The 25,489-nt window shown below is 50.0% G+C and overlaps 1 protein-coding gene across 1 annotated transcript in view; it reads left to right on the top strand.

Annotated features, from left to right (window-relative positions):
• The window catches only part of LOC118768752 (1-phosphatidylinositol 4,5-bisphosphate phosphodiesterase gamma-1-like), a 36,349-nt gene extending 11,168 nt beyond the window's left edge, over positions 1 to 25,181 (top strand). The window contains exons 4-32 of the mRNA XM_036515651.1: positions 2,908 to 2,955; positions 5,430 to 5,514; positions 6,340 to 6,420; positions 6,708 to 6,742; positions 7,172 to 7,244; positions 7,446 to 7,541; positions 7,937 to 8,055; positions 8,565 to 8,650; positions 9,016 to 9,136; positions 9,566 to 9,734; positions 10,208 to 10,327; positions 11,098 to 11,205; positions 11,708 to 11,892; positions 12,168 to 12,368; positions 12,805 to 12,924; positions 13,258 to 13,441; positions 13,631 to 13,708; positions 13,801 to 13,904; positions 14,500 to 14,596; positions 15,463 to 15,529; positions 19,493 to 19,659; positions 20,281 to 20,377; positions 20,709 to 20,933; positions 21,417 to 21,562; positions 22,317 to 22,431; positions 22,622 to 22,783; positions 22,980 to 23,068; positions 23,888 to 24,072; positions 24,312 to 25,181. Of these exons, the coding sequence (XP_036371544.1) occupies positions 2,908 to 2,955; positions 5,430 to 5,514; positions 6,340 to 6,420; positions 6,708 to 6,742; positions 7,172 to 7,244; positions 7,446 to 7,541; positions 7,937 to 8,055; positions 8,565 to 8,650; positions 9,016 to 9,136; positions 9,566 to 9,734; positions 10,208 to 10,327; positions 11,098 to 11,205; positions 11,708 to 11,892; positions 12,168 to 12,368; positions 12,805 to 12,924; positions 13,258 to 13,441; positions 13,631 to 13,708; positions 13,801 to 13,904; positions 14,500 to 14,596; positions 15,463 to 15,529; positions 19,493 to 19,659; positions 20,281 to 20,377; positions 20,709 to 20,933; positions 21,417 to 21,562; positions 22,317 to 22,431; positions 22,622 to 22,783; positions 22,980 to 23,068; positions 23,888 to 24,072; positions 24,312 to 24,372 (3,424 nt within the window). The 3' untranslated portion in view covers positions 24,373 to 25,181. The remainder of the gene's footprint in view (positions 1 to 2,907; positions 2,956 to 5,429; positions 5,515 to 6,339; positions 6,421 to 6,707; positions 6,743 to 7,171; positions 7,245 to 7,445; positions 7,542 to 7,936; positions 8,056 to 8,564; positions 8,651 to 9,015; positions 9,137 to 9,565; positions 9,735 to 10,207; positions 10,328 to 11,097; positions 11,206 to 11,707; positions 11,893 to 12,167; positions 12,369 to 12,804; positions 12,925 to 13,257; positions 13,442 to 13,630; positions 13,709 to 13,800; positions 13,905 to 14,499; positions 14,597 to 15,462; positions 15,530 to 19,492; positions 19,660 to 20,280; positions 20,378 to 20,708; positions 20,934 to 21,416; positions 21,563 to 22,316; positions 22,432 to 22,621; positions 22,784 to 22,979; positions 23,069 to 23,887; positions 24,073 to 24,311) is intronic.
• The last annotated feature ends 308 nt before the right edge of the window (positions 25,182 to 25,489 follow it).

Genomic DNA, 25,489 nt, shown 5'->3' with positions numbered 1-25,489 from the left:
CGTTACTTGGCAGCGCAGGGCTTTATAATGGTATGAGGGGTGGTTGCTCCTTTTATGTGTTTCCCGAATATGATGGCTCTTTTTAGGTATGTAAAAGTAAATGATATTGGCCTGATTTTGCCCTGCGTGCATTGTTTGGAGTTTTTCCTTTGTATCCTCTGGATACTTTTGCAGACCTCTGGCCTAAGGGTTTCAGCTGGATGTTTGCCCCATTTTTCAGAGGCATTTTGTGTTACTGCACCCCACCCCTCACTGTACAGACCCAGGCCAGAAGAAGCTGCAGAGGGTGCTTACCGGTTGTGTTTGCGGCTCTGTCGTAGTTATTTTGGGGGTATAAATAGGAAAGTGAAGGTTATTTCCAGTAATGTAGCAGCCCCCTTGGTTAGTGGTGGAATCTGCATGTACTGGAGGTCCGTCATTTGCTCCTGTGGTCTATGGTGCTTCGGTTCAGTGCAACACCTTTTAGTGTCTTGGCAGACAGTGGACCTGCGTCTTTGCAAAGATACAGGTGGTCACAGAGGTCACGCACACTTACGGAGGGACAGTGGGCACAGTGGGGACAGTTGGCCGTAGGGCACGGTCTCTGGAGATGCAGGGATTCATCTTGTGCTTTGTGTCTGGGTGAATATCCGCGGTCTGGATGCAGCCCACTGAGCTGTGGGAGCTTTGGCCAGTGAGTGAGTGCATCTGCTCTGCGACGCTCTCCAGGGCTGTGTCTCTCCCCTTTAATGTCTCTCTCTTACCCAGGACTCTCTCCGCCCTGCCGCCGCTCTCTCGCCTGCTCTGTCAGCACAGCTAGCACTCTTTTGTGACTTTCTTTGTCGTGGTGAAGCTCTTTTTGGTGAGCTGCTCGTGTGCTCACTTCTTGGCTTTGGTTATTTGGTTTTGTGAGAGCTGGGTTGAGTCTCTGTCTGCTGTTTGAGGATCATTTCCCTGAGCTGTAGTGGATCTGTCTCTGGCTGGGAGAGGTGTTCCTTCATTTCTGTCAGGGAGCTCTGGAGTGGGGTAGGCTGGGGGGCTGGGTCTGCCCTGTAGGGCAGTCTGTAGGGAAGTCAGTCTCCTCTGTGTCCTGCTCTCCCTCCCTCTGTTGGCCTGATCTGTCCCTGTTTATTCCTTTGTACGGTCAGGTTCTTCCTCAGAATGGTGTCTGATCTTTGATCTCGTAAACATTTCTTTCATTTTAAAACAACAAACACACTGTGAAAATCTAGGACCACTCACAGAGCATGCTTTCTTTCTCTTTCTCCCTCTCTCTCTCTCTCTCTCTCTCTCTCTGTCTCCCTCCCTCCACCTCTCTCTCTCTTTACCCCCTTGCTTTCTTCTTTTCTCTCTTCTCCACCCCTCTCCCTCTTCCTTCCTCTGTATATTCCTCTGTCTCACCGTTCTCTTTCTCTCTCTCAGTCTTTTCTCCCCACTCCCGCTCTTTGTCCATCTCCCCCTTTCCTCTCTACCCCCCAGTCTCTGTGTGTCTGTCTCCTGCTCTCCTGGATAAAGCTGCTCTCCTGCAGAGAACTCTGGAGCTTCCGTTTCACTTTATCCGACCCCCCCGACACACACACACACACACACACACACACACACACACCACCCCCACCTCTCAAAACAAGTAGTCCTTGGAACAAGGAGTACTCGGAATCCTCAGATTTCAGATGGATTTCCAGCAAGTACTGAATGCAATACTAAGGAAAATCCATTCTTGCATTCTTAAGCATTTGTTGTAATTAACTTAGGCAGCATTAACTTGTGTGCAAACATATGCATTTTCCATTAAATTTAATTTGCGTTTGCGAATTGAATTGTACCTTCATCTGATGCAGGGAAAACTGAATTCAGGATGTTTATGGCTCTTTCTAAACTGTTTAGTCGTACATATTTATTAGTGTTTAATATCCTGGAATAAGGTGAAGGTGACAGATGAGGCGCCCGATGTCCGCAAAAGCTCCCCCCTCTTCAGGAAGCGGCACAGCCCAGCTTACAGTCACATTGTCCCGCGGTGCTGTTTCCATGGTAACGGTGTAAGGACGAGTCATCGGTGGTTCCCCTTCCGGGTGCTTTCCAGTTTCGGTTCATGGGAAGCTGTGGCAGGTCACCGCTGAAGGTGCGCTTCGGCGAACGAGCCGCTTTGTTCCCTCCCAGATGCTCAGACGCTTAGTACGGTCAGAGCCCACCCCTGCCTCCCCCACCCCCCCACCCTGGGATATGAAAAGCGCCTCGGCGTGCATGTTTTGGTTCGGGTCTGTCGCCGGCCTGCCCTCGCCCTGTAAATAAAATGAAAGCCGCAGCAGGTAAATGCGCTTTACCTGCGGGCCGCTGGACCGCTGTGCGCAGTGGAACGTTTTAGCGCTGTTCTCCATGAATAATGAATGTACTTTTTAAGCAGTGTTTTCACTCAGACAGGAAGGGGAAGTGATGGACCGGAAAATAATCCTCAGGTTTATTTCAGCAAACCTTTGTTTATCCATAAGCCCAGAATTCCCTCTCATGTTCCATAAAGGGAAAACCTGCGTCCAAAACAACGCAGACATGGGCGAATGTGTGGAAACATCTCTGCTGTTGATAGTGCTATTTTCTGTCCGGTATGACTGGATGGTGTGTCTGCCTTGGTCAAATTTACTTTTCTGGTGGGAGGGACAGGGGGGTGGAGTTGGTATCTTTTCAAGGTGTTAAAATAATCAAGTGTTTCTCCACAAATGCAGAAGGTATGGCGTGAGCTATGCACTCAGTGGGTGCATATGTGTTTGTGTCTGTGTCTGTGTGTGTGTGTATGTGTGTGTGTGTGTGTGTGTGTCTGTGTGTGTGTGTGTGTGCGTGTGTGTGTGTGTGTGTCTGTGTGTGTGTGTGCGTGCGTGCGTGTGTGTGTGTGTACCCCTTCGCTGTCTCACGCAGAGCCCCTCTCATGTGTTCCAGGTGGCTGAGGAAACAGTTTGAAGCCATGGACCGCAACCGAGAGGGCAGGTGGGTCAGAATCAGAACCAGGACTCAGCATGGGACAGAACCAGAGGGGGCTCAGGCAGAGCCGGTCTCGGGCTGATGGGAGGGGGGTGGGGAATGTTGAGTTTCCCAAACATTTGGAGGCGGGAGCTTAGCAGGGGATTGAATCTCAAATTCAGACCACTAGACCTCCGACCTCTGACCTCTGGCCTCTGTCTGAGCTGGAGCACCTGCTCCTAATCTAATTGTAACAGCGGTCTGTGGTCTAGTCTGTATTTGAGGTTTATTCCCTTGCCAAGGCAGTTACATCTCTTTGTCCAAGGCCTCCATGTCTGCAAACTGCTGTGATTATACTCTTCTACTGCTCCATACAATCCAGATAAACACTACACTGAAACAACTGAAAGTTTACTCATTTTGAATTCTCAGTCAAAATCCCTGCTTAAATGAGGGTTAACTAAATTACTAGTTCTCAAATTCCACAGTCTGAAGGTTTGTTCTCTGAAGAAATATGCACACTTTACCACACCACTATAGCTGAACATGCTTGTGTATGATTTACATTTAACATTACCACAAGTTCTTTTAAGAAAAAGAACAGGTGCTTGAAAGTTAAACCCATGGAAAGTGATACGCAAGTCCAAACAAGTGTATTGGGACATTGCAGAGGGTAACCCTTTACCCCTCCCCCCTGACCCATGATCAGAATATCTGTTTACCACGACATGAACTGCAAAAGCAGACTGCACTTCTGTGGAAGCAGCAGTGAGAACGAGCATGTGAAGTTTTCCCATGTTTGCCTCTGTTTCGAAGTGTTCGCCTCTGTTGGTGCGTGTGTGTGTAACTAGAAGGACGCTGTCGGAAAAGAGGAACAAAGAAGGGGTTTGGATCGGCCCTCAGTGCAAGAGTGGTACGCCTCAGGTTCTATAACAGAGCTGCTGCAGGAACAGAGAGCTTTTGGGGGAACACGGTCCCGCAGTTCGAGCTGTTTGCGTGCCCGATGACCTGGCCTGCTGGTTCTGGGAGAACGCGTTTGACGCGCTGTGTGCCCAACAGAGTTACTTGTTATTAAACGAGGACTGAAGGGTCCTAACTATCTGGCTGGAGGAGACGTTTACAGCACAGGCCTCTCTCATCTCTGCCGGCCAAAGAGCCAGAGCACGCCCAGAGAGGTGCTTTCGTTCCGCGGGGTCGCGGGGAGGTCTGCTGGAAAAACGAAACCCCCAGACAGACACCTTTTATTCCAGACTTCCTGCAGCGGGCCGGGGGGTCTGTGTGCGGTCCAGGAACGGGGCGTGGCTGGCTGCGGCGACTGGGAGGAACCCAGGGCCGCAGTGGTGGGAAAGGGGGCCGGGGTGGTGGTTATCTTTGACCGGGGGGGGCGGTTCTGCCCTTCGGAGAACCTGCAGAACTTTCCAAGCGTCCCTGGTGCTGCGAGCGAGCCAGCGCCCGGCTCCGCCCAGACAGGAAGCCTGGCCCAGCACAAACAACAAGTCTGCTCGGACCTGATAAGGGTGGCCGTCCACTGGAGCAGGAAGTGATGCGGAGGGGTGGGAGAGGGCCACTTCCTGTCTCTGTGGATGGAAATAGAAGCTCAAATCAGAGCGGAGGAGGAAGATAAAGGAGCCGAAAGGAGAGAGAGGCTAGGCAGGGAGGATTGGGGTTGCGTAACCAGGTGTAAGGATCCTGCACAGAGGACGATACTTTGAAGTCATGTGTTGTGTGTCCCACACTGAGCTCTCTTCCACCAGTCCCTGGGTGTGTGGTAGGAGAGGTAATGTCCCATATGTAAATTAGTAAAGCCCTCAAACCCAAACTGTCTCCTATTTAGAAATACCTGGAAATGATGTTGGACCAACACTGGCAATATTAACATGTCTCAACGTGACGCTAGTTGTACAACTTGAAGTGACCCATCCCCTATTTTTCATTCGTCTGCCTCTTTTGCCAAATGAAACGATATTTGCCCACTGTTTTTGGCTGAACATTCTGTCTATATTTACCCCTCAAAATGGGCTCACAGGCATGTGCTGCCCCCTGTAGGGTCAGGGTAGGAGTGCAGTGTGCCTCTGAAGGCTTCTTAGCTTAGCATATAGGGCCCAGGGTGCCAAATGCATCTCACACCAGGATATGAATAGAAACATGGAGGTTGCTGTGCAAACTGTGCAAAATCACCCAGAGTTTCCTCTAATGGTGGCGTAGTGAGGTTTTATATATGAAGGCATTTATGAATTGATAAAGTTTTTGATAAAGTCTCACTGTCCTGAACCAATTAGAGCATTGGACAGCACATGCAGTTTTCAGTAACTCATCAATCTGAACCAATCAGAGTGCTTACCCAGGAAGAACAAAACCTTTTGATTGGCTTAGAACAGCCAGTGATTGACTGCAGGCTCACTCATGAAGCCTCAGTGCTAGTTTATCCACAGCATGGTACTGACATTTTGCATCTCCCTGTCTCTGTAACATGTGTGTGTGTTGGTCTGTTCCTCTTCCAGCATCACAGCCAAGGATGTGAAGGCTCTGCTTCCCCAGATAAACTACCGCATTCCCAACATGCGCTTCCTCAAGGATAAACTGCAGGTACACTCTGTGTGCACGGTTTGCCACCCCAACCGCAACCTGACCGCTGCCCTGACTGCAACCCAACCACCACCCACCCACAGCCTGACCGCGGTTCTCTGGACCCAACTGGAAAGCAGCTGATGGCACTGAGCATGAGTAATCAAACAAGGCAGTTGTCGTCAGCTGTGCTTCTGTGCTGTTTGACTGGTTTTCCGCACTCAGCCTCTGTAATCTTGATTGTGTTTACTCCACGCGGTCACATTGTGTGCCTCTGTCTGTTGCTCAGCTACGCCATTTCAGTGGCCTTGCGGTCAGAGTGTCTACCCTGATCCCTGAAATTTTGGGTCTCAGCTCATACCAGCGCCTCTGAGAAGGGGGCCCACTTCCTCTCTGCCCAGCAGAGGTGGATTGTGGGCAATGACTGGGCAATAGACTGGCCCAAGAGGTGTACGCGTACATTTGGCTATTTTACTGCAAAAATATTGGGATAAGTCCCGACCCCATTAGCCACCCTGAGCTCCAGGGCTCCTCACTGCTGGTTATGGAGCAGTGAGACAGGTGGTTGCTGTAGCAGGCTGGGTGTTGGCTTTTTGGGATTGCTGGTTATGGAGCAGTGAGACAGGTGGCTGCTGTAGCAGGCTGGGTGTTGGCTTTTTGGGATTGCTGGTTATGGAGCAGTGAGACAGGTGGCTGCTGTAGCAGGCTGGGTGTTGGCTTTTTGGGATTGCTGGTTATGGAGCAGTGAGACAGGTGGCTGCTGTAGCAGGCTGGGTGTTGCCTGGTTGGAGATTAGCGGTGTGGTACTGACTGATTCCACGGCTGCATTCTGCTCCTCTTCCTCAGGAAGTGGAGGCTCGCTGTGAGCTGACCTTCCCTCACTTCGCCCAGCTCTACAGAACCCTGATGTTCGACACCCAGCGGAGTGTGAGTACTGACGTCTGATACCTCTCTCACACACCTGCACACACAGACTCACACTCACACGCACACGCAGACGCACACACGTACACAGAAACACACACACACACGCACACTGACATATGTACATGTACACACACACATACACACACACGCATGCATACACACAGGCACATACACGTAGATGTACATATACATATACTTGCATATACACAAACACGCGCACACACGCACACGGCCCAAAGCCCCACCCCTTTGCCCCTCACCATGCTCCTCCCCTCTGTCTCCCTCAGATTATAGAGCAGCTGGAGCTGTCCTTCCCCCTGCGGTGAGTTCCTCCTCCCTTTATCCATCTCTATCTCCTCCCTCACTCCTCCATCTTTTCTGTCCCCTGTCGTCCTTTCCCGCCCCCTCTCTCTTCCTTCATCGGTCTCTCCCTCTTTTCTGTATTCCTCTCTTTCCTTCCTTCTGCTGTTCCTTGGTCTGCCTCTGCTGAATTTCTCCTCCGGTGCATTTTTCTGCCCCCTACAGCACTGAGATAGGTATAGCAGTTGAGATTTCTGTGTGTTCAAACTGTTCTGTTTGAAAGTTCACTAATAGTCATTCACTAATACAAATTGTATGTGATAGTTTAATGATGACTTTCTCACTGTTGTGTGTGTGTGTGTGTGTGTGCATGGGTATGCGTATGTGTGTGAATGTATGTGCATATATGCATGCGCATGTGTGTATGTGTGTGTTCTTTCTTTATCAACAGGAATGTAGATCGGCCAGAGCTATGTCAGATCTCCTTGTATGACTTCCAGAAGTTCCTGCAGCTGGACCAGAAGGTATGGACCAGTGAAAGTTCCACACTTAAATGTAACCTGAAAATTCATCAGCAGAGTTCATTGGTTTAGGCTGACCTTTCCAGTCTCACTTCCCCCCCACACGCTATGGGTGCAGTGCGTTGCAGCCCCTCCCAGATTCATGGTGTATTGGTAGAAAATGTGGAGTTTGTGGAGTTCCTGAATCCCCCTCTGCCGTTCCAGGAGCCATGGGCGGCGGACCTGAATCGGGTCAGGGAGTTCCTGCTGGGATACCTGAAGGAGGGGGCACAGTCAGACCCCTCCCTGCAACTGGACGAGGTCAGAGAGACACGCACACACATGTATGCAGACACAGACACACACATGCATGCACATGCACATACACTTATGCACACATTTACACACAGACATGCACATATGTACAAACACACATGGATACACACACACATGTACACAAATAAACACACACATAAGCACACACATACACGCATGCACACTCAAGTATGCATATAGATCCACGTACCAGCACACATGTGCAGCTACATGTATGCAGATACACATATGCACACACACACAGGGATGCACGCATAGGCACAGGCACATATGCACACTCATGAACAGGCTCATGCTCATGTATGTACACAAGTGCAAACACATAACCAAGTCTGACTGAGTCTGTCTCTCTCTCCCTCTCTCTCTCTCTTTCTCTCCAGTTCCTCACATTCCTGTTCTCCAAGGAAAATTCAATCTATGATCCCCGCCCTCCCCCCGTGAGCCCTGAGGACATGAAAAGACCCCTGTCCCAGTACTGGATCTCCTCCTCTCATAACACGTAAGGCCAGGGAAGGGGTGAGTTGGGGGTTTTCAAGACTGCCTGGCTCTCAGACCCCAGCGGAGAGTGAAAAACATTTCACAGTAGGGCTGCTGGGAAGTGAAGTCCAGGTCTGGGGTTGTGGAGTTTGTATAAACAAGCTCTGGACTTCTGCTTAAAAGAATGCACTTCTTCCTGACTTCACCTTTCTCCCCCTCTCTCTCTCCCTCTGACTATCATCCCTCCCCCCTCCCCTCTCTCTTTCTCTCTCTGCCTCCCCCCATTGCAGTTTCATTCAAATCTGCTTTATTGGCACAACTGCTCAGACCACAATATTGCCAAAGCGTTTAATATCGAACACAGTTACAATATTTATCTTAAAGCTATGACTAATAAATTAACCAGGATTAGTAATGCTTCTGCTACTACTGTTAATAATAATACAGGTAATGAAGTAAAAGCTAATGAAATCAATATCTCTCTCTCTTTCTGTCTCTCTTTCCATGTCTTTCTCCCGCTCCCTCTCTCAGGTATCTGACAGGTGACCAGTTCTCCAGCGAGTCGTCTCTGGAGGCCTATGCTCGCTGTCTCCGAATGGGCTGCCGCTGCATTGAACGTGAGGACTCTGCCTCAAATTCAAATTCAAACTCAGATTCAAACTCAGATTCAAATTCAAATTCAAATTCAAATTCAAATTCAAATTCAAATTCAAATTTGAATTTCATGACAAACATGGTATCTTGTATTGCCAGTGCATGTAAATCATAGAGATAGCATAATCGGTAGCGAGGGGAAATTATGTAATAAAAATTATGAAATACAGTGACAGCAAAAATGGCACTATTATAAAAAATATTAAGTTATTTTTGTCATCCTTGTTGCCGTAGCCAATCAGTCTCCCCGCTGTGCACTGTGTCCCTGTTTCTGTCTGTCCCTCTGACTGACTGACTCACTGAGTGACCCACTCTGTCTTTGTTACAGTGGATTGTTGGGACGGACCAGACGACCTGCCAATCATCTACCACGGCCACACCCTCACCTCCAAGATCAAGTTTCTGGATGTGCTGCACACCATCAAAGAACACGCCTTCGTCACGTCAGAGTGCGTACACGTTAGACACTTTCTCCTTCTCACACTACACACACACAGGTCACTCTGCCCATAACAGATACCCTAAGCACAAACACACCGTCACACCCTAAAACTTTACACATAGTACACATACACCACACACGCATACACATTACATTACATTATTGGCATTTAGCAGACAATTTACATCAGTTCCAGGTTTTTGCAACGTTATCCATTTATACACCTGGGTATTTACTGAGGCAATTGTAGGTTAAGTACCTTGCCCAAGGGTACCCCTCATCTCTTCACACTCCTCCCCTTGGGTACCCCTAATCTCCCCACTCTACCATCCAGATACCCCCTAAACCCCCCACATTCCCCCAGGCCCCCCTAACCCCACCTCTACCGTCAGACACCCTGGAATTCCAGTCTCTGACCCTCGCCACCCTCCTGCAGGTACCCGGTCATCCTGTCCATTGAGGACCACTGCAGCGTGGTCCAGCAGAGGAACATGGCCACGCACTTCAGGAAGGTGTTCGGGGACCTGCTGCTGACCAAACCTGTGGACGTCAACGCCGACGAGTTGCCCTCCCCCTACCAGCTGAGGAGGAAGATCCTCATCAAGGTGACCCTGAGCTGACCACCGAACCGCACAGCTCGAACCCAACACCGGAAGACATAGCACTAAAACCAAGTGCAAAAACACTGACATCCCTGACAGCTTAAAACTTAATAACACATGCTTACACACATGCTTACTGTAATGTATGCTTTCAAACATAATTAACACGCTTACACACATGCTGGCAGTAACATACATGTGCAAACATATTAACTCATTCTGATACACTTGCTTACAGTAACACACCTGCAAACATACTTAAGGCTTATCTCATGCCTACAAGACACTCTTACAAACATACACATACACATACATCACATCCTATCTGAGGCCTGAAAATAGCTGTTGCAGGTGTTAGATAAGCATGCCTGTAGGAATGTGTTAAGTATGCTTCCAAGCATGTGTTAAGTATGTTGGTAAGCGTGTTTCGCAAAGAAACAGCGTGTGTTTGTAACTGTAACCGTGTGTGTTTTCAGCACAAGAAGCTGGCGGAGGGGACGCTGTACGAGGAGGTGACGTCTGCCAGCTACTCGGAGAGTGACATCAGCAACTCCCTGAGAAATGGCATCCTATACCTGGAGGACCCCATCGACCATGTGAGCTTTGGGGGGGCAGAGGATGGGATATTGACAACATGAGATTTGGGAAAAGTGGGGGTATCAATCATGTGAGCTTTGGGGTGACCCGGGGACTGAGCACGGGTTATCAAACATGTGAGCTTTGGGGTGACTCAGGGTGGGGTGTGAGGTATTGACCATGTGAGATTTGGGGTGACCCAGGGTGGGGTGTGGGGTATCAAACATGTGAGCTTTGGGACAACTGGAAGGGCTAGGTGTGGGGTAGGGGGGGCATTGAAACCATCCTGTGTGTTTTCCCCAGTAGGTGTCAATGTTGTGTTCAGTTTGTCTTGATCTTTATGAAGGTGCCTCACTGTTGCTGGGTGTGAATCTGTATTATGAAGTGTGTCAGACCAGCCCAAACACCCAGACCAGTGAGTGCAGGGACAACACCCTTCAAGGAGTACCACAAGTTAACTTAATCTTAAACTAGACAATGCGCCTAAATGCAACTCAGTACTCCTAAAATGATTTGATCTTCTCACAATATCCATAACACATGGCAATGTTACAAGTAAATAAGCAGAAAGTGATAGTAGTACAAGAAGCAGGTGTTAGGGGGTAGAGATTGAGGTGGAACCGAGATGCTGTCTGAAGAGGTGGGTCATCAGTCTGCATCAGAAGATGGCCAGTGATTCTTCAGTCCTGACCACCGTGGGAAGCTCATTCCGCCACTGGGGGTGCCAGTACACACAGACTGGTTGGGAGGATTAGCTGGTTTAATGTTATCGCCTTGGTGTGTGTTTCAGACATGGACTCCACACTACTTTGTTCTGACCAGCAATAAGATCTACTACTCTGAGGAGACGTCTCGCTACCAGAGCACTGACGAAGAAGAGGAGGAGGAGAGCAAGGAGGTGAGAGAGGGACCCATAGCGGGACGCGTCCACAGAGAGGCCCACCATCACATCACGCCTGACAGACGACCCCGCGTCTGCACAGTGCACAGTACCTGTATTTGCATATGTTACTGGCAGCGTTCAGCGTCTTCCATCCTTCACTCCTCACCCTCTCACTCTTTTCTCTCTCTCTTTCACCTCTTTCTCACCCACCCATCCTCTTACTTTCATCCCTCTGTCTTACTGCTGTCTCTTTCTTTCACTCCTCACCATCTTCAACTATCTCTCACGGCCTTCAACTGTCTTTCTCCTCTTCCCCCTCATCCTTCCCTCTCTTTTTCTCCCTCCCTCTCTCTCCTTCCTTCTCTTCCTCTTCTTTTCTCCCTCCCTCTCTCTCTCTCCCTCTCCCTCTCCCTCCCTCTCTCTCTCTCTCTCCCTCTCCCTCTCCCTCCCTCTCTCTCCTGCCTTTTTTCTCACGCCCTCCCTCTCTCTCTCCATCTCTCTTTACTCCCCCCTTCAGGAGTGTAATAATAACGAGCAGCACTGTGCGGAGCGCTGGTTCCACGGTAAGCTGGGTGGGGGCCGCGACGGCCGACAGGTGGCGGAGAAGCTGCTGCAGGAGTACTGCGAGGGAGGGGGCAAGGACGGCACCTTCCTGGTGCGCGAGAGCGAGACCTTCGTGGGGGACTACACCTTGTCCTTCTGGTGAGTGCCGCCTCTGTCCCTCTCCTGGCTCTGTCAGACACAGCTGACCACTAACGTCTGCTAACTAACCAGCATGCAGGAAGGTTGAACTGCTCAATTATTTCTTGATTTCAAATGAGAATGTAGATACACAGTTCTGAAAAAGCATGATGCAAAAATAAAAACTGATCAACACAGACCCTAAGCTGGTATACTACCTCCAAAATAAGTGTGTCTCTGTGTTGCAGCAAGCATGTGTGAAACTGACCTCTCTTCCGACCCCCGACCCCCAACAGGCGCTCAGGGCGGGTCCAGCACTGCAGAATCCACTCCCGGCAGGAGTCGGGCTCCACTCGCTTCTACCTTACGGACAACCTGGTGTTCGACAGCTTGTACCGCCTCATCTGCCACTACCGAGACACGCCCCTGCGCTGCAATGAGTTTGAGATGAGGCTGGGAAACCCCGTCCCACAGCCCAATGCCCACGAGAGCCGAGAGTGAGCAGGGCAGAGAGGAAGGGGGGGTGGAGGGAGAGAGAGGGAGAGAGGGCGTGAGAGCTGAGAATGAGGGAGGGGAGAGGGGGGAGAGGAGGAGGGAGGGAAGGGAGAGGGGGAGGGAGAGAGAGGGAAGGAGGGAGAGGGGTGGATGAGCGAGTTAGAGAGGAAAGAGAATTGCGAGAATTGTTGGGCAAGGATGTACTTGGGTAAACCAAGTCCTATAATAGCCTAAAGAGAGAGAGCAGAGGACAGAGACACAGAAACAGAGAGAGAGAGTTGAGGGAAAAAAGAGACACAGGATAGAAAAGCACTGAAAGGGAACAGCGCAGCTGAACTGGGGCTGTGATGTAATGTGTGTAATGCAGTGTAATGTGTAAATGCAGTGTAATATGGTGCAATGTAATGTAATGTAAGATCATCCTCTTCCATCTGGCAGGTGGTTCCACTCCAGTCTGTCCCGCGTGCAGGCGGAGCACATGCTGATGAGGGTGCCCCGCGACGGGGCCTTCCTGGTGCGCAAACGCAGCGAGCTCAACTCCTATGCCATCTCCTTCAGGTACCGTGCTGTCTTTGTCTCTGTACAGGCTGCTGGACACACAATCAAACTAACATCTCCCTGCCACACTGCTGCCTGACAGTATACACACAGCTGCCCTACAGTATACTCCACCCTGCTGCCCTACAGTAAACTCCACACTGCTGCCCTACAGTAAACTCCACACTGTTGCCCTGCAGTAAACTCCACACTGTTGCCCTATACTCCACTGTATAGTAACATACAGTACCCTCTGCACTGCTTTGCTGTATGCCACTGTACTGTAACATACAGTATACTCCACGCTGCCTCTTGGTCACCGCTCTCTCCCGCCGTGTGCTCGCGCTGCTCCAGGGCGGAGGGGAAGATCAAGCATTGCCGCATCCAGCAGGAGGGCCGGCTCTTCATGCTGGGCAGCTCGGCCGAGTTTGAGAGCCTGGTGGACTTGGTCAGCTACTATGAGAAGCACCCTCTCTACCGCAAAATGAGGCTGCGCTACCCCATCAACGAGGACACGCTGGACCGCATGGGCACCACGGTAACGGGGAGGGAAGGGGAGGGGCCACGTGTGTGTGCACATGTATGTGTGTGTGTGTGTGTGTGTGTGCACCAGTGGGTGTGTTTGAGTCCATGTGACATTTTCGGTGTTGTTTGAGTGACATGCCGCATGGGTGCTGCATAGAGAAAGGCATTGTGGGATGTTGACTGGTTGTGTCTCGGTCCCCAGGAGCTGGACTACGGGGCTCTGTATGAGGTCCGCACGCCGCACTTCTATGTGGAGGCAAACAAGATGCCCACTGCACGGGTAGGTGACAGGTCAGAGTTCAGAGGGCAGAGACTGTGGTCCCTCTCTCCCAGCACGTCTTTATCCCTGTTCCTGTTGCCTCTGTGTTGCAGTGCACAGTCAAGGCCCTCTATGACTACAGAGCTCAGAGAGAGGATGAGCTGTGCTTCCCCAAACAGGCCCTGATCCTCAACGTGGACAAGCAGGAAGGAGGCTGGTGAGAGCGGGGAGGGGAAGGGAGGGGGGAGGGGGGAGGGCGGGGGATGGGGATGGGGATGGGGGCAGGGAGTTTGGAGAGGGAGACGAAGGATGGTGATGGTGATGGGCAGGGGGAACAACAGGACTGGAAGACGTGTATATGTGTGTGTGTGTGTGTGTGTGTGTGTGTGCGTGCGTGTGGCAGGATTGTTGCCTGAGAGGTGAGGGTTGGGAGGGGTAGGGAGGGTTGAGAGAGCAGGGGTGGCTGAGGGTTGCTGGGAAGGGGGTGTGGCAGGGAGCTTGGATGAGAGCTATGGAGAGGAGATGGGGTAGATATAGAGTAGGGAGGTAGAAGAAAGACAGATGGAGTTTGTCTCTGGTGAGAAGATGAAGTGGGGAGAGATGAGTACAGTTAGGGAAAAGGTAGAGATATGAAGTGAATGAGTAAAATTAGGGGGAAAGGCAAAACAGGATGTGAATTAGTGAAGTCAGAGGAGAGGAAGCAGAGACACAGTGGGTTTTTTGTTCTCCACTTATGTTGGAACTAAAATATATCTTGGACCCAGAAAAGGAAAGCAGGATCTGCAAACTGCACTTCCCCTCTCATCCTCTAGGTGGCGAGGTGACTACGGAGGCAAGAAGCAGCTGTGGTTTCCTGCCAACTATGTGGAGGAGGTGCCCAGTTCCCCATCGCGGGAGCAGGACGAGGCTGTGAGTACCTGCGCTTACACACAGAGGAAGGGAGGGTCTGTGTGTGTGTGTGTGTGTGTTGGTGTGTGTATGACAGAGAGAGAGAGAGAGAGAGAGAGAGAGAGAGTGTGTGTGTGTGTGTGTGGCATGGATCCAGCATCTCCCACTGCAGCACCTTGGCACCTAATGGGTCATTTTCTCTGTAATGTTTTAGCCATTTCAACTCACTGCCAGTGTTGCATTTATGCTGTGGGGAGGTTAGATATTTGCTTGGGTGCCAGTTGCTGGAGTCTGCAGTATAAGATTCTAATTCTGGGCCTGAGTAATTGGAGCCATTATTAAGGAATTAGCATAATGTGGTAGTTTTGTAATTACTGTTGGTCCATGAAAAAATGCAATTTGGCCCAATACAGAATAGTTTCACTGCTGATTTGGAAAGAACAATCAAACAGTATTTCTTGTTTCACCACTGGAGAACCAGTAGAAAAGCAAGGCAAATTTTGGGGTGTGCAGCCATGGAGAGGTTGGGTGGGTGGAGGTTTTGTGAGAGAATGTGCCTGATGGGGGCTTGAAGGGCGGGAGGGAGTACCTTGTTGAATTTTTATTTTATTACTGATGAGGAGTAGCTAGGTGTGGACATTAGGGACCGCACGAGCAGCAGTGTTCCGAGTGAGCTGAAGCATTCTGGGGGCAGAGTCATGGGTCTGGGCTTGTCCAGCAGGGGGCAGCATTGCCACAATCTGGGTCAGACCCCATGAGGTCACATTCCCTTTACTTTGAGCACACAGTAAAGTGACCTAAGCAAAAGTGGGGCATGTCTGATGTCCTTTTCTCTCTCTAACTCTCCCTTCCTCTCTCATTCTTCTCTCTCTCCTCCTCTCCCTCAGTCATCAGAGAACAGCCCCCTGGGCACCTTTCTCAAGGGGTTCATCGACGTGCCCACCTGCCACGTAGGTGAGTGTCTGTCTGCCTGCCTGTCTGTCATCTTTGTCTATGTCTGTGTGCGTTCCGTACGTGTGAGTGTAAGTTTCTATACGTATCCATACATATACAGTATTATAATTGTAAATCTGTGTACTTGTTTGTGTGAGTGCACATGTTGGTGAGTGTTTATGTGTTGCATATCTGTGTGTGTGTGTGTGTATTTATTTACATTTACATTTATTTATTTAGCAGACGCTTTTATCCAAAGCGACTTACAAAAGTGCATACAGTAGGTACAGCGACAGTACGGGGACAGGATGTGTACAGTTCCACAATGAGACAGTTCTCAGCTGAGAGCAAGGTCTGTTTGAGGACGCAGTACTATCAGATTTGTACAATTACAGCCTAAAGGGCAACTAGTACGATACACTTTCGAACGGCGAACTTCAACAACTTCAAACGGCACAATGAGCGTCAGGGTAAAGGCGGCAACAAGAAACAAATTTAAAAGCACAATTTAAAAAGCACAGCAATTTACGACAGCACTGATGGCCGGGGGGGGGGGCAGCAATTGTGTGCTGGGTCAGTCCAGGTAGAGTCTGAAGAGGTGCGTCTTCAGGCCCCGTCTGAAGGACTGGGGTGAAGAAGCTGTCCGTAGCGAGACCGGGAGTTCGTTCCACCACTGGGGAGCGATGTAGGCGAAACGCCGATGTCTGGCAGAACGAGCACCTCCTGCCTTGACCATGCAGGGAGCAAGGCATCCAGTTGCTGCTGAGCGCAGGGGTCCGGCTGGTGTGTAGGGCTGGATGAGTTCTTGGAGGTAGGCAGGGGCTGTCCTGTTGACTGCAGAGAAGGCGAGGGTCAGGGTCTTGAATCTGATCCTGGCAGCAACAGGAAGCCAGTGGAGGGATTTCAGCAGGGGAGTAACATGGGAGAATTTGGGGAGGTTGAAGATCAGTCGGGCAGCTGCATTCTGGATGAGCTGGAGAGGGTGGGTGGTGCATGCTGGGAGGCCTGCAAGGAGAGCGTTGCAGTAGTCCAGTCGAGGGAGAACTGTGGCCTGGATAAGGAGCTGCGTCGCGTATGTGGTTAGGAACGGGCGAATCCTCCTGATGTTGTGGAGGAGGAATCGGCAGGTCCGTGACGTGCGAGCAATGTACTCCTTGAAGTCCAGGTTACTGTCGAGGGTGATGCCCAAGCTCTTTGCTGTCTGAGAGGATGGTATTGTGGTGCCATCGAAGGTGATGGAAAGGTCATGCAGGGGGGAAGGGCCGGCTGGGATGAAGAGGAGATCCGTTTTTCTGAGGTTCAGCTTCAGGTGGTGGGATGTCATCCATTTGGAGATGTCAGCCAGGCATGCAGAGATTCTTTCGTTGACCTGGGGGGTAGAAGGAGGGAAAGAGAAAAAGAGTTGGATGTCGTCAGCATAGCAGTGATAGGAGAAGCCATGCGATTTGATAACTGAGCCAAGAGAGTTAATATAAATTGAGAAGAGTAGGGGTCCCAGTACTGAACCCTGTGGAACTCCTGTAGTGAGGGGGGTGGGTGCAGAGGTGGAGCCTTGCCAGTAGATCTGGGAAGATCTACCAGTCAGGTAGGATGTGAACCAGGAGAGGGCAGTTCCAGAGATGCCCATCTCAGACAGCTTTGATAATAGTGTCTGGTGGTTGACTGTATCGAAAGCAGCAGAGAGGTCGAGGAGGATGAGGACAGATGACAAGCCGGAGGCTCTAGCCGTGTGGAGAGCCTCTGTCACGGCCAGGAGTGCAGTTTCTGTTGAGTGTCCAGCTCTGAATCCTGACTGATGGGGGTCTAAGAGGTTGTTCCTGAGAAGAAAAGGGGAGAGTTGGTTAAGTACTGCACGTTCCAAGGTTTTAGATAGAAATGAGAGAAGAGATACCGGTCGGTAGTTTGTAACATCGGATGGGTCGGTAGATGGTTTCTTGAGGAGCGGTGTGACCAGAGCTTTCTTGAAGTCTGTGGGGACAGTGCCAGAGGTTAGTGAGGAGTTGATAAATGAGGAAAGAAATGGGGCGATCTCACCAGATATGGATTGGAGCAGGGTAGAGGGGATGGGGTCCAGAGGGCAGGTTGTGGCGTGGTGGTCTGTGATGAGTTGTAGTACTTCCAAGTCTTTGAGCGGCATGAAGGAAGACAGCTGGTTGATGGAGTTGCCCGTGGTGGTCAAGAGTGTTGTTGAGGGAGAGAAGGAGTCCCGGATGCTGGTCACCTTTTCCTCGAAGTAGACCCTGAAATCATTGGCAGAGAGGTGGGAGGGGGAGGGAGGAGGAGGGGGGGTGAGGAGGGTGGAGAAAAGTTTTCGTGGGTTAGTTATATTGCCATTGATTTTGGATTGGAAGAAAGAGGACTTAGCTGATGTTGTTGCGGTTGTAAATGCTGTTAGCAGAGAGTGATAGGCAGCCAGGTCCACAGAGGATCTGGATTTCCTCCACTTCCTCTCAGCAGCTCGCAGCGCAGTCCTGTCGGAGCGGAGGGAGTCAGTCAGCCATGGGCATGAGGGTGATGGTCGCGATGGCCTGGAAACAGTAGGGCAGAGAGCATCCAAAGATTGAGACAGACATGTGTTGAGGACTGATGTAGCAGACTCAGCAGGCATGATGGAGAAGGAGGGAAGGGGAGGGAGGGAAGAGAGAACAGTAGAGGAGAATGCAGAGTGTGAGAGGGTGTGGAAATTTCTTCTGAAAGTGAAGGTGGGGGGATCAGTAGGGGGGTTGGGGGTGGAGGGGATAGTGAGGGAGAATGATACGAAGTAGTGGTCTGATACGTGGAGGGGAGTCACCGTGAGGTGGGTTGTGGCGCAGCTCCTGGTGAACACGAGGTCGAGCTGGTTGCCGGCCTTGTGGGTCGCAGGTGATGGTGAGAGGTTGAGGGCGAAGGACTGGAGGAGGGAGATTATGCTGGCCATCGCAGAGGTTGCAGATGGGATATTGAAGTCTCCCAGTAGAATCAGTGGAGTGTCATCAGGGAGGGAGCTCAGAAGAGTGTCGAGCTCATCAATGAAGAAGCCGAGGGGACCTGGGGGGCGATAAACAACAACAATCATGAGGTTTAGAGGATGAGACACAGATATGGCATGGAATTCAAATGAGTTAATAGAGAGAGTATGGAGGGGCAGAGGAGAGTATCTCCAGGATGGGGAGATAAGCAACCCTGTGCCACCTCCTCTGCCTGAGACCCGTGGAGTGTGAGTGAAGGAGTATGAGGATGATAGGGCAGCGGGGGTGGCGGTGTTGTCCGGGGAAATCCAGGTCTCGGTGAGTGCCAGGAATTGGAGCGACATGGTCTCAGCGTAGGCTGTGATGAATTCAGCCTTCTGAACCGATGACCGGCAGTTCCATAGTCCACCCGCCACTGAGAGCACTTCGGAGAAGGACAGAGGGGGATAAACCAGGTTAGTCAGGTTGCGTTTGCGGAAGTTGTATCTCCTGGAATGAGAGGAAGAGTGGATGAGGATAGGAATGCGGCACATGACTGAGGGGTCTGGTGATGGAGAGGAGAGGGGATCAGAAAAACCGCTGGAAGAATTGCTGGCAAAATTGGTGAGGAAATGGCGACGAGGCTGCTGTACCGGCAGCCTCTGTGTTAGCTAAATACCTGTGATGCTAATTAGCTTGATCAAACGAACAGAGTACAAACAGCTGGTTACAGCTGAGCACAGGTGATACTAATCGATGATTACCACCACAATAGAACGAAACTGGTCGCTGCAAACACGAAATCAATTACAACTACAGCTGACAATTATCAACAATTATGAAAGCGATACACTTAACCGTGTCCTGCGCGAAGATGCCGCAACGCCAACTAGATGCACACTGATGATGTAGACTATGAGCACACTATAAGTACCGGCAGCCTCTGTGTTAGCTAAATACCTGTGATGCTAATTAGCTTGATCAAACGAACAGAGTACAAACAGCTGGTTACAGCTATGTGACACATTCTCTCTTTCTCTCTCTCTCTCTGTCTCAGTGGTGCAGAAGGAGGGCCGGAGCTCCAGGCCGTATGTCTTTACCCTGCACAGCCAGCAGATGTCCTCGCACCCCGTGCAGACGCTGGACGTGGCTGCGGACTCCCAGGAGGACCTCAATGGCTGGGTGGCCAAGATCCGGGAGGCGGCCCAGAATGCAGATGCGAGGGTCAGTCCCCGACCCGCAGACCCACACAGGCCAACCCACAGGCAGACAGGGAGTCCAGACGCAGACACAACAAACACAATTACCATTATTATTTAGCAGGCACTCTTATCCAGACCGACTTACACAGGTTGCAGTTTTTACATGTTATCTATTTATGCAGCTGGATATTTAGAGACAATTGTGGGTTAAGTACCTTGTCCAAGGATACAGCTGCAGCCCCGGTGGGAAATCGAACCAGCAACCAGCAACGAGTGCTGCTTCTTACCACTATGCTACACTGCTGCCTAGGCAAATATGTCTCTGTATATGAAAGGTCCTATGGCAGGAGAATGGTTTGTCACAGAGTCACTCTGAGACCAGATCTGAGCCTAAAAAAGAGCACCTTGCCTGTAATTACTTTAAGGTAAAAGTCTTTAAGGGATAATTACAAAAGTAGTTTCCCAGCAGACACTAGACTGGCTCTGTCAGCTCACATGGGGCACTCATTCAAAGAGGACTCTGGACCCAGCAAACTGTTTTAGTGTGAGGATGATAAGGATGTCCCGAGGATGATAGCAAAGGCAGTTTCAGGTACAGAGGTGAGCTGCTGGTCCTGATGGTGTGCTGTCTCCACGGTAACAGATGCAGGAGGAGAAGCAGATGGAGAGGAGGAAGAAGATTGCACTGGAGCTCTCTGAGCTGGTGGTGTACTGCCGACCGGTCCCCTTCAATGAGGAGAGTAAGTTGAAGCTTACTGATATCCTCTGACTTTGACCACGAGCACACCTTTCAATCACCCATGTTTTACCAGAATATTTACGGTGATTCAGCTGAACTGCTGAATCTGCCATTTTCCACTCCCGTATAGTTTGGAATACAATCACATATACTAATATGTAATCATACTCACAATAACTGTGTGTGTGCCAATTGATCAGTTTATCAATTCATTGACTGATGGCGTGAAACAATCAAGCAACGCCAGATGAATAACTGGCCTGTGGTTGAAATTTAGCCATTTACAGCAAACACTTCAGGTGTGTCTGTCCCTCCTCCACCCACCCCCCCAGAAATTGGCACGGACAAGGCCTGCTACAGGGACATGTCGTCCTTCCCGGAGACGAAGGCGGAGAAATTCGCCACGCGCGGCCGGGGGAGGAAGTTCCTGCAGTATAACCGCAGGCAGCTGTCTCGGGTGTACCCTAAGGGCCAGCGCTTGGACTCCTCCAATTACGACCCGCTGCCCATGTGGCTCTGCGGCTCACAGCTGGTGGCCCTCAACTTCCAGACCCCAGGTACGCCCTGAGCCTGCCTGTGAGGCCACCTCTGGCCTCTGCCAGGCCTCTGTCTCTGGATGCTTGTGTGTGTGTGTGTGTTCTTTGTCTGTGTTTGTGTGTCCCTTTGTATGTGTTTGTGTATTTGTGATTCTGTGTCTGATTTCATGTTTCTGAGTCTGAACGTTTTTGACTCTGTGTTTACCCGCGTGTGTTCTACTGTGTATGATGGGGTGTCCGACTCGGTGTGTTTTTGTCTGTGTCTTACTCTGTGTGTTTGTGTGCTTGACTCTATGTCTGGCCCCGTGTTTGACTCTGTATGTCTGACTCTGTGTGTCTGATTCTGTGTGTTTGACTCTGTATGTGTGACTCTGTGTCTGGCTCTGTGTGTATGACTCAGTGTATTTGACTCTATCTGACTCTGTGCTTGACTCTGTGTGTCTGACTCAGTGTGTTTGATTCAGTGTGTGTAACTATGTGAATCCCTGCATCCTGTCCCTGCAGATAAGCCCATGCAGCTGAACCAGGCCCTGTTCACCCTGGGCGGGGGCAGCGGCTATGTCCCACAGCCAGACATCATGAGAGACGAGAACTTCGATCCTTTCGACAAGGACACCTTGCGTCTGGAGCCAATCACCATCCAACTGCAGGTGAGTGACAGCTCTAAGTAACAAATTAGAGAAATAGAGGCAACTCAAAGAAGTCAGCATTATAATCCAAAAAAGGTTTTCTTATTAAGGAGAGCAGGTGAGTGGTGAAATGTTCGTTTAATATGTTTCTTTAACGATGATCAACAGTTATTAGCAACATTGTGCTAAAAATGTGCAGAACAAATCTATGTGCTACACAATAAAAAATGAAATAAATGAAAAAGATGTCATCATTGAAGCCCGTATTAGGACAGTCCAAATGCACTGTGGCCTTGTGAGCATCATTAGCAATGTTGCATTTTAGTGCAGTGTTAAAGTTATTTATTTTTTGCATATGGAAACCTGTATGAGATGAATATTGTGGCTTTTATTTTATTTTCTGGATTTGTTGACTAAAAGGAGAGAAATATGGAATCAAGGTAGAGCTCAACTGTCCCCACTATAGTGTTTAATGATTGTGATGACTGATGTAAGGTAGAGCTTTTTTGTTAGCAAGCTTATTTACTCCCCCATTCTGCTGTCTCCCTTCCCTCTCCGTTTCTTTGTCTTCCTGCTTTCCGTGTATGCCTCTCTCTTTCTCACTGCTTCCCTCTCTTTTCCTCTCTCTCCTCCTCCCTCTCTCCCTCTCTATATCTATCTCTCCCTCTCTCTCTATCTCTCTCTCTCTCTCTTCTATCTCTCTCTCCCTCTCTCTCTTTTGTCTCTCCCGCTCTTTCTCTCTCTCTCTGTCCCCCCCACCCCCTTTTTTCCACAGGTGCTCGGGGCTCGTCACCTCCCGAAAAATGGCCGCAGCATCGTGTGCCCGTTTGTGGAGGTGGAAGTATGTGGAGCCGACTACGACTGCAGCAAGAGCAAAACCGATGTTGTGGGTACGAGACGCCCCTTCTGAACCTCAGTGTCTCAGCTTCAGCTCAGATGGCCTTTCAGTGTCCCAGCTTCAGCTCAGGCAGCCTCTCAATGTCTCAGCTTCAGCTCAGACAGTGTATCAGCTTCAGCTCAGACGACCTCTCAGTGTCTCTGTATTTGTCTGACTCCCTCCGTTCCGCTCTCTCTCCTTAGCGGATAACGGATTGAACCCAGTCTGGATCCAGAAGCAGTTTGTTTTTGACGTGCACAACCCCACTTTCTCCTTCCTGCGATTTGTGGTCTACGAGGAGGACATGTTCAGTGACCCCAACTTCCTGGCCCAGGCTGTCTACCCCATCAGATCCCTCAAGACAGGCAGGCTACATAGTGTGTGTGTGTGTGTGTGTGTGTGTGTGTGTGTGTGTGTGTGTGTGTGTGTGTGTGTGCATATGTGCGTGCATGTGTGTGTGTGTGTGTGCCCGTACATGTGTACGTGTGTGTGCATGCATATGTGTATGTGCATGCATATGTGTGTATGTGTGTCTCTCGGTAACCCTCTGTGTGTCTCCAGGTTACAGGAGTGTTCCGCTGAAGAACAGCTACAGTGAGGAGCTGGAGCTGGCCTCCCTGCTGGTTCACATTGAGATTGTCAATGCCAAGGTCAGCCCCGCCCACTGCCACCCACACCCCTCCCCATACTCTCTCTCTGTGGCTGTTCCCCTCCCAAGTTATGAGCAGGCAAAGCTGTCTGTGCTGAATGGCCAAAGCGCTTTTCAGATGGATACCTACACTCTCACTAACAGAACACACACTGGCACTGACTATTTTTACCTTTTCCGTTTGTCTTTTTGTGTTTGTTTCCTTTATGCTTTCTCGCTCCCCGTTTCACTCAGTGTGGACATCAAGCTCAGTTGCACATCAAGCTTGTCTTTTTGCACAGCCTTCCTGTGCTCGTCGATCATTGAAGTGAGACAAGTGTAGCTTCCTGGTGTGCTCACACACATATTTACTGCAAGTCCCACAATGCATTGCTGCTGGGCACAGTGGAGGATGGCAACATCCCTGCTGATATCATTGAGGGACTTGGCAACTGCCTCACGAGCCATTAGCAGTGGAGAGATGAGAGAGTCCTGTTAGGAAGCCGGCTACAGACCTGAGCCATTTGCTTCCACCTCTGTGGGCTCCTGGTCACCGTCTCCTGGTCACTGTCGGCTGATGACGCAGCTGGGCTTGAACCCAGGCCATAGTCCTCAGCTTGTCCTTGGAACAAGTCCTTTCACTGGCTGAACCAATTATGAGCCCTTTGTCTGGTAGTTAAATCAATGAAGACATGGAAAATAAACCACATCTTCCATTTTTTCTGAACTTCGGAATAATATTGTGCAAACTACTGTGTAATTAAAGGAAGCTGTTCTGTAGCAGTGATAGATGGGTCGTGCGGAAGGAAAATGTAATCTAATGGAGCGGGTGTGCTGACAGGAGGAAGATGATGAGAACCTCTATTCGTCGATCCAGCGGCTGCGAGATCGCACCAGCGAGCTGTCCAATCAGGTGTCAGTGCTGGAGAGGGCGGGCTCAGCAGACCTCAGCTACCAGCAGAGCCTGGACGAGCTGCGAGATGCACAGGACCAGCTGACAGAGCTGATGGAGGCAAGGAACCGCAGGTAACACTGGCAGTACACACACACAGGTATACACTACATATACACTAACAGACACACAGATATACACACTTACACACACACACATATGCATATCACACAAACTGTCTCAAAAAAAGTCTGTGTTTTCTTGAAGCAAAGAAACATTCTGACTTTTTCTTCCTGTGTTTTCCCTTCTTCTCTTCATCCTCCACCTTATGCACACACACACTGATGCACCCATGCACACACACACTCTGCAGGCTGGTGGAGAAAAAGAAACGAGAGAAGCTGAGGCAGCAGATGGGGGTGAAACGCAGTTAAACCTCCCGCCAGCAGAGGGCAGCATCAGACTGAGGGCTGAGGGCACAGGGGCGAGCGGCTTTGCCTTATCGTGCCTCGTGCGCAGCCAATACCTAACTGGAATAACAGGAAACAAGCTCTCGGGAACATACAACTGGACAACACAGGACAACTAATGACAATCTAGGACTACACAGGATTACATAGGGCTACATAGGGCTACACAGGACTATACAGACCAGCGCTCCCAAATTCCGCAAAAACACGCGTGAAAAATGAGGAAAAAATCCACACACACACATCAGTTAAAAAAAGGAAATAAAGGGAAGGATTAAACCTCAGGTCGCTGTCGTTGCTCTGAATAAGACTGACAAGGAGCAGTGGGACTGACAGCCAAGCATTAAAGGGAACTGTTCAAAAAGGAATGCAGGTAGCAAAAGGAGTTCACTAAATATACCAATAAGTTTGTGCCTTCAAGTTATATGAGATATATATATAATATATACAACCTCGTCTGTGCGTATTACCAGTGCACAGAGTTGGTTTGAATAGATCTGACTCCATATCTTTCAACCATTATTGTGTGCCCCTCAGATCTCTCATTTTCAACAGGTATAGGGAAGGAAGGACCTTGCTCCTGCCCGGAAAAAAGGAAAAGTGAAAATGAACCACTTCTGTTGTTATGTGATGATTAGGGAGGGTCAAGAGACAGAGAGAGGGGGTAATACATATGCACAAGAGGACCTGTCAAAAGAGGACCATCAGTCTTTCTCCGTCTGATGCCTTCTCTCTTTCTCTCTTTCTCTCTCTTTCCCTCTGTTTTTCTCTCACTGTTTCTCTGTGTCCCTCTCTCTATTGGTTGCTCTCTCTTCCTTTCTCTCACTGTCTGACCCTTTCTGTCTGTCGATTTCTCTCTCTCTCTCTCTGTGTCTGACCCTTTCTTTCTGTCTGTTTTTTTCCTCTTTTTCTGTTGGTTTCTCTGTCCCCCCTCTCTTTTTTCAGCATTTGATCCATTTACTCTCTGTTTGTCTCTCTCTCTCTCTCTCTCTTTCTCTGTCCGTGTCTGACCCTTTCCATGTGTTGGTTTCTCTCTCCGTTTCTGTCTTTCTCTGTGCTACACCCTCCTCTTCTCAGCACG

The sequence above is a fragment of the Megalops cyprinoides genome, chromosome 2 (genome assembly GCF_013368585.1).
Source record: "Megalops cyprinoides isolate fMegCyp1 chromosome 2, fMegCyp1.pri, whole genome shotgun sequence".
NCBI lineage: Eukaryota > Metazoa > Chordata > Actinopteri > Elopiformes > Megalopidae > Megalops > Megalops cyprinoides.
Note: the sequence above shows the minus strand (reverse complement) of the source record. Positions and strands in the feature narration are given on the sequence as shown.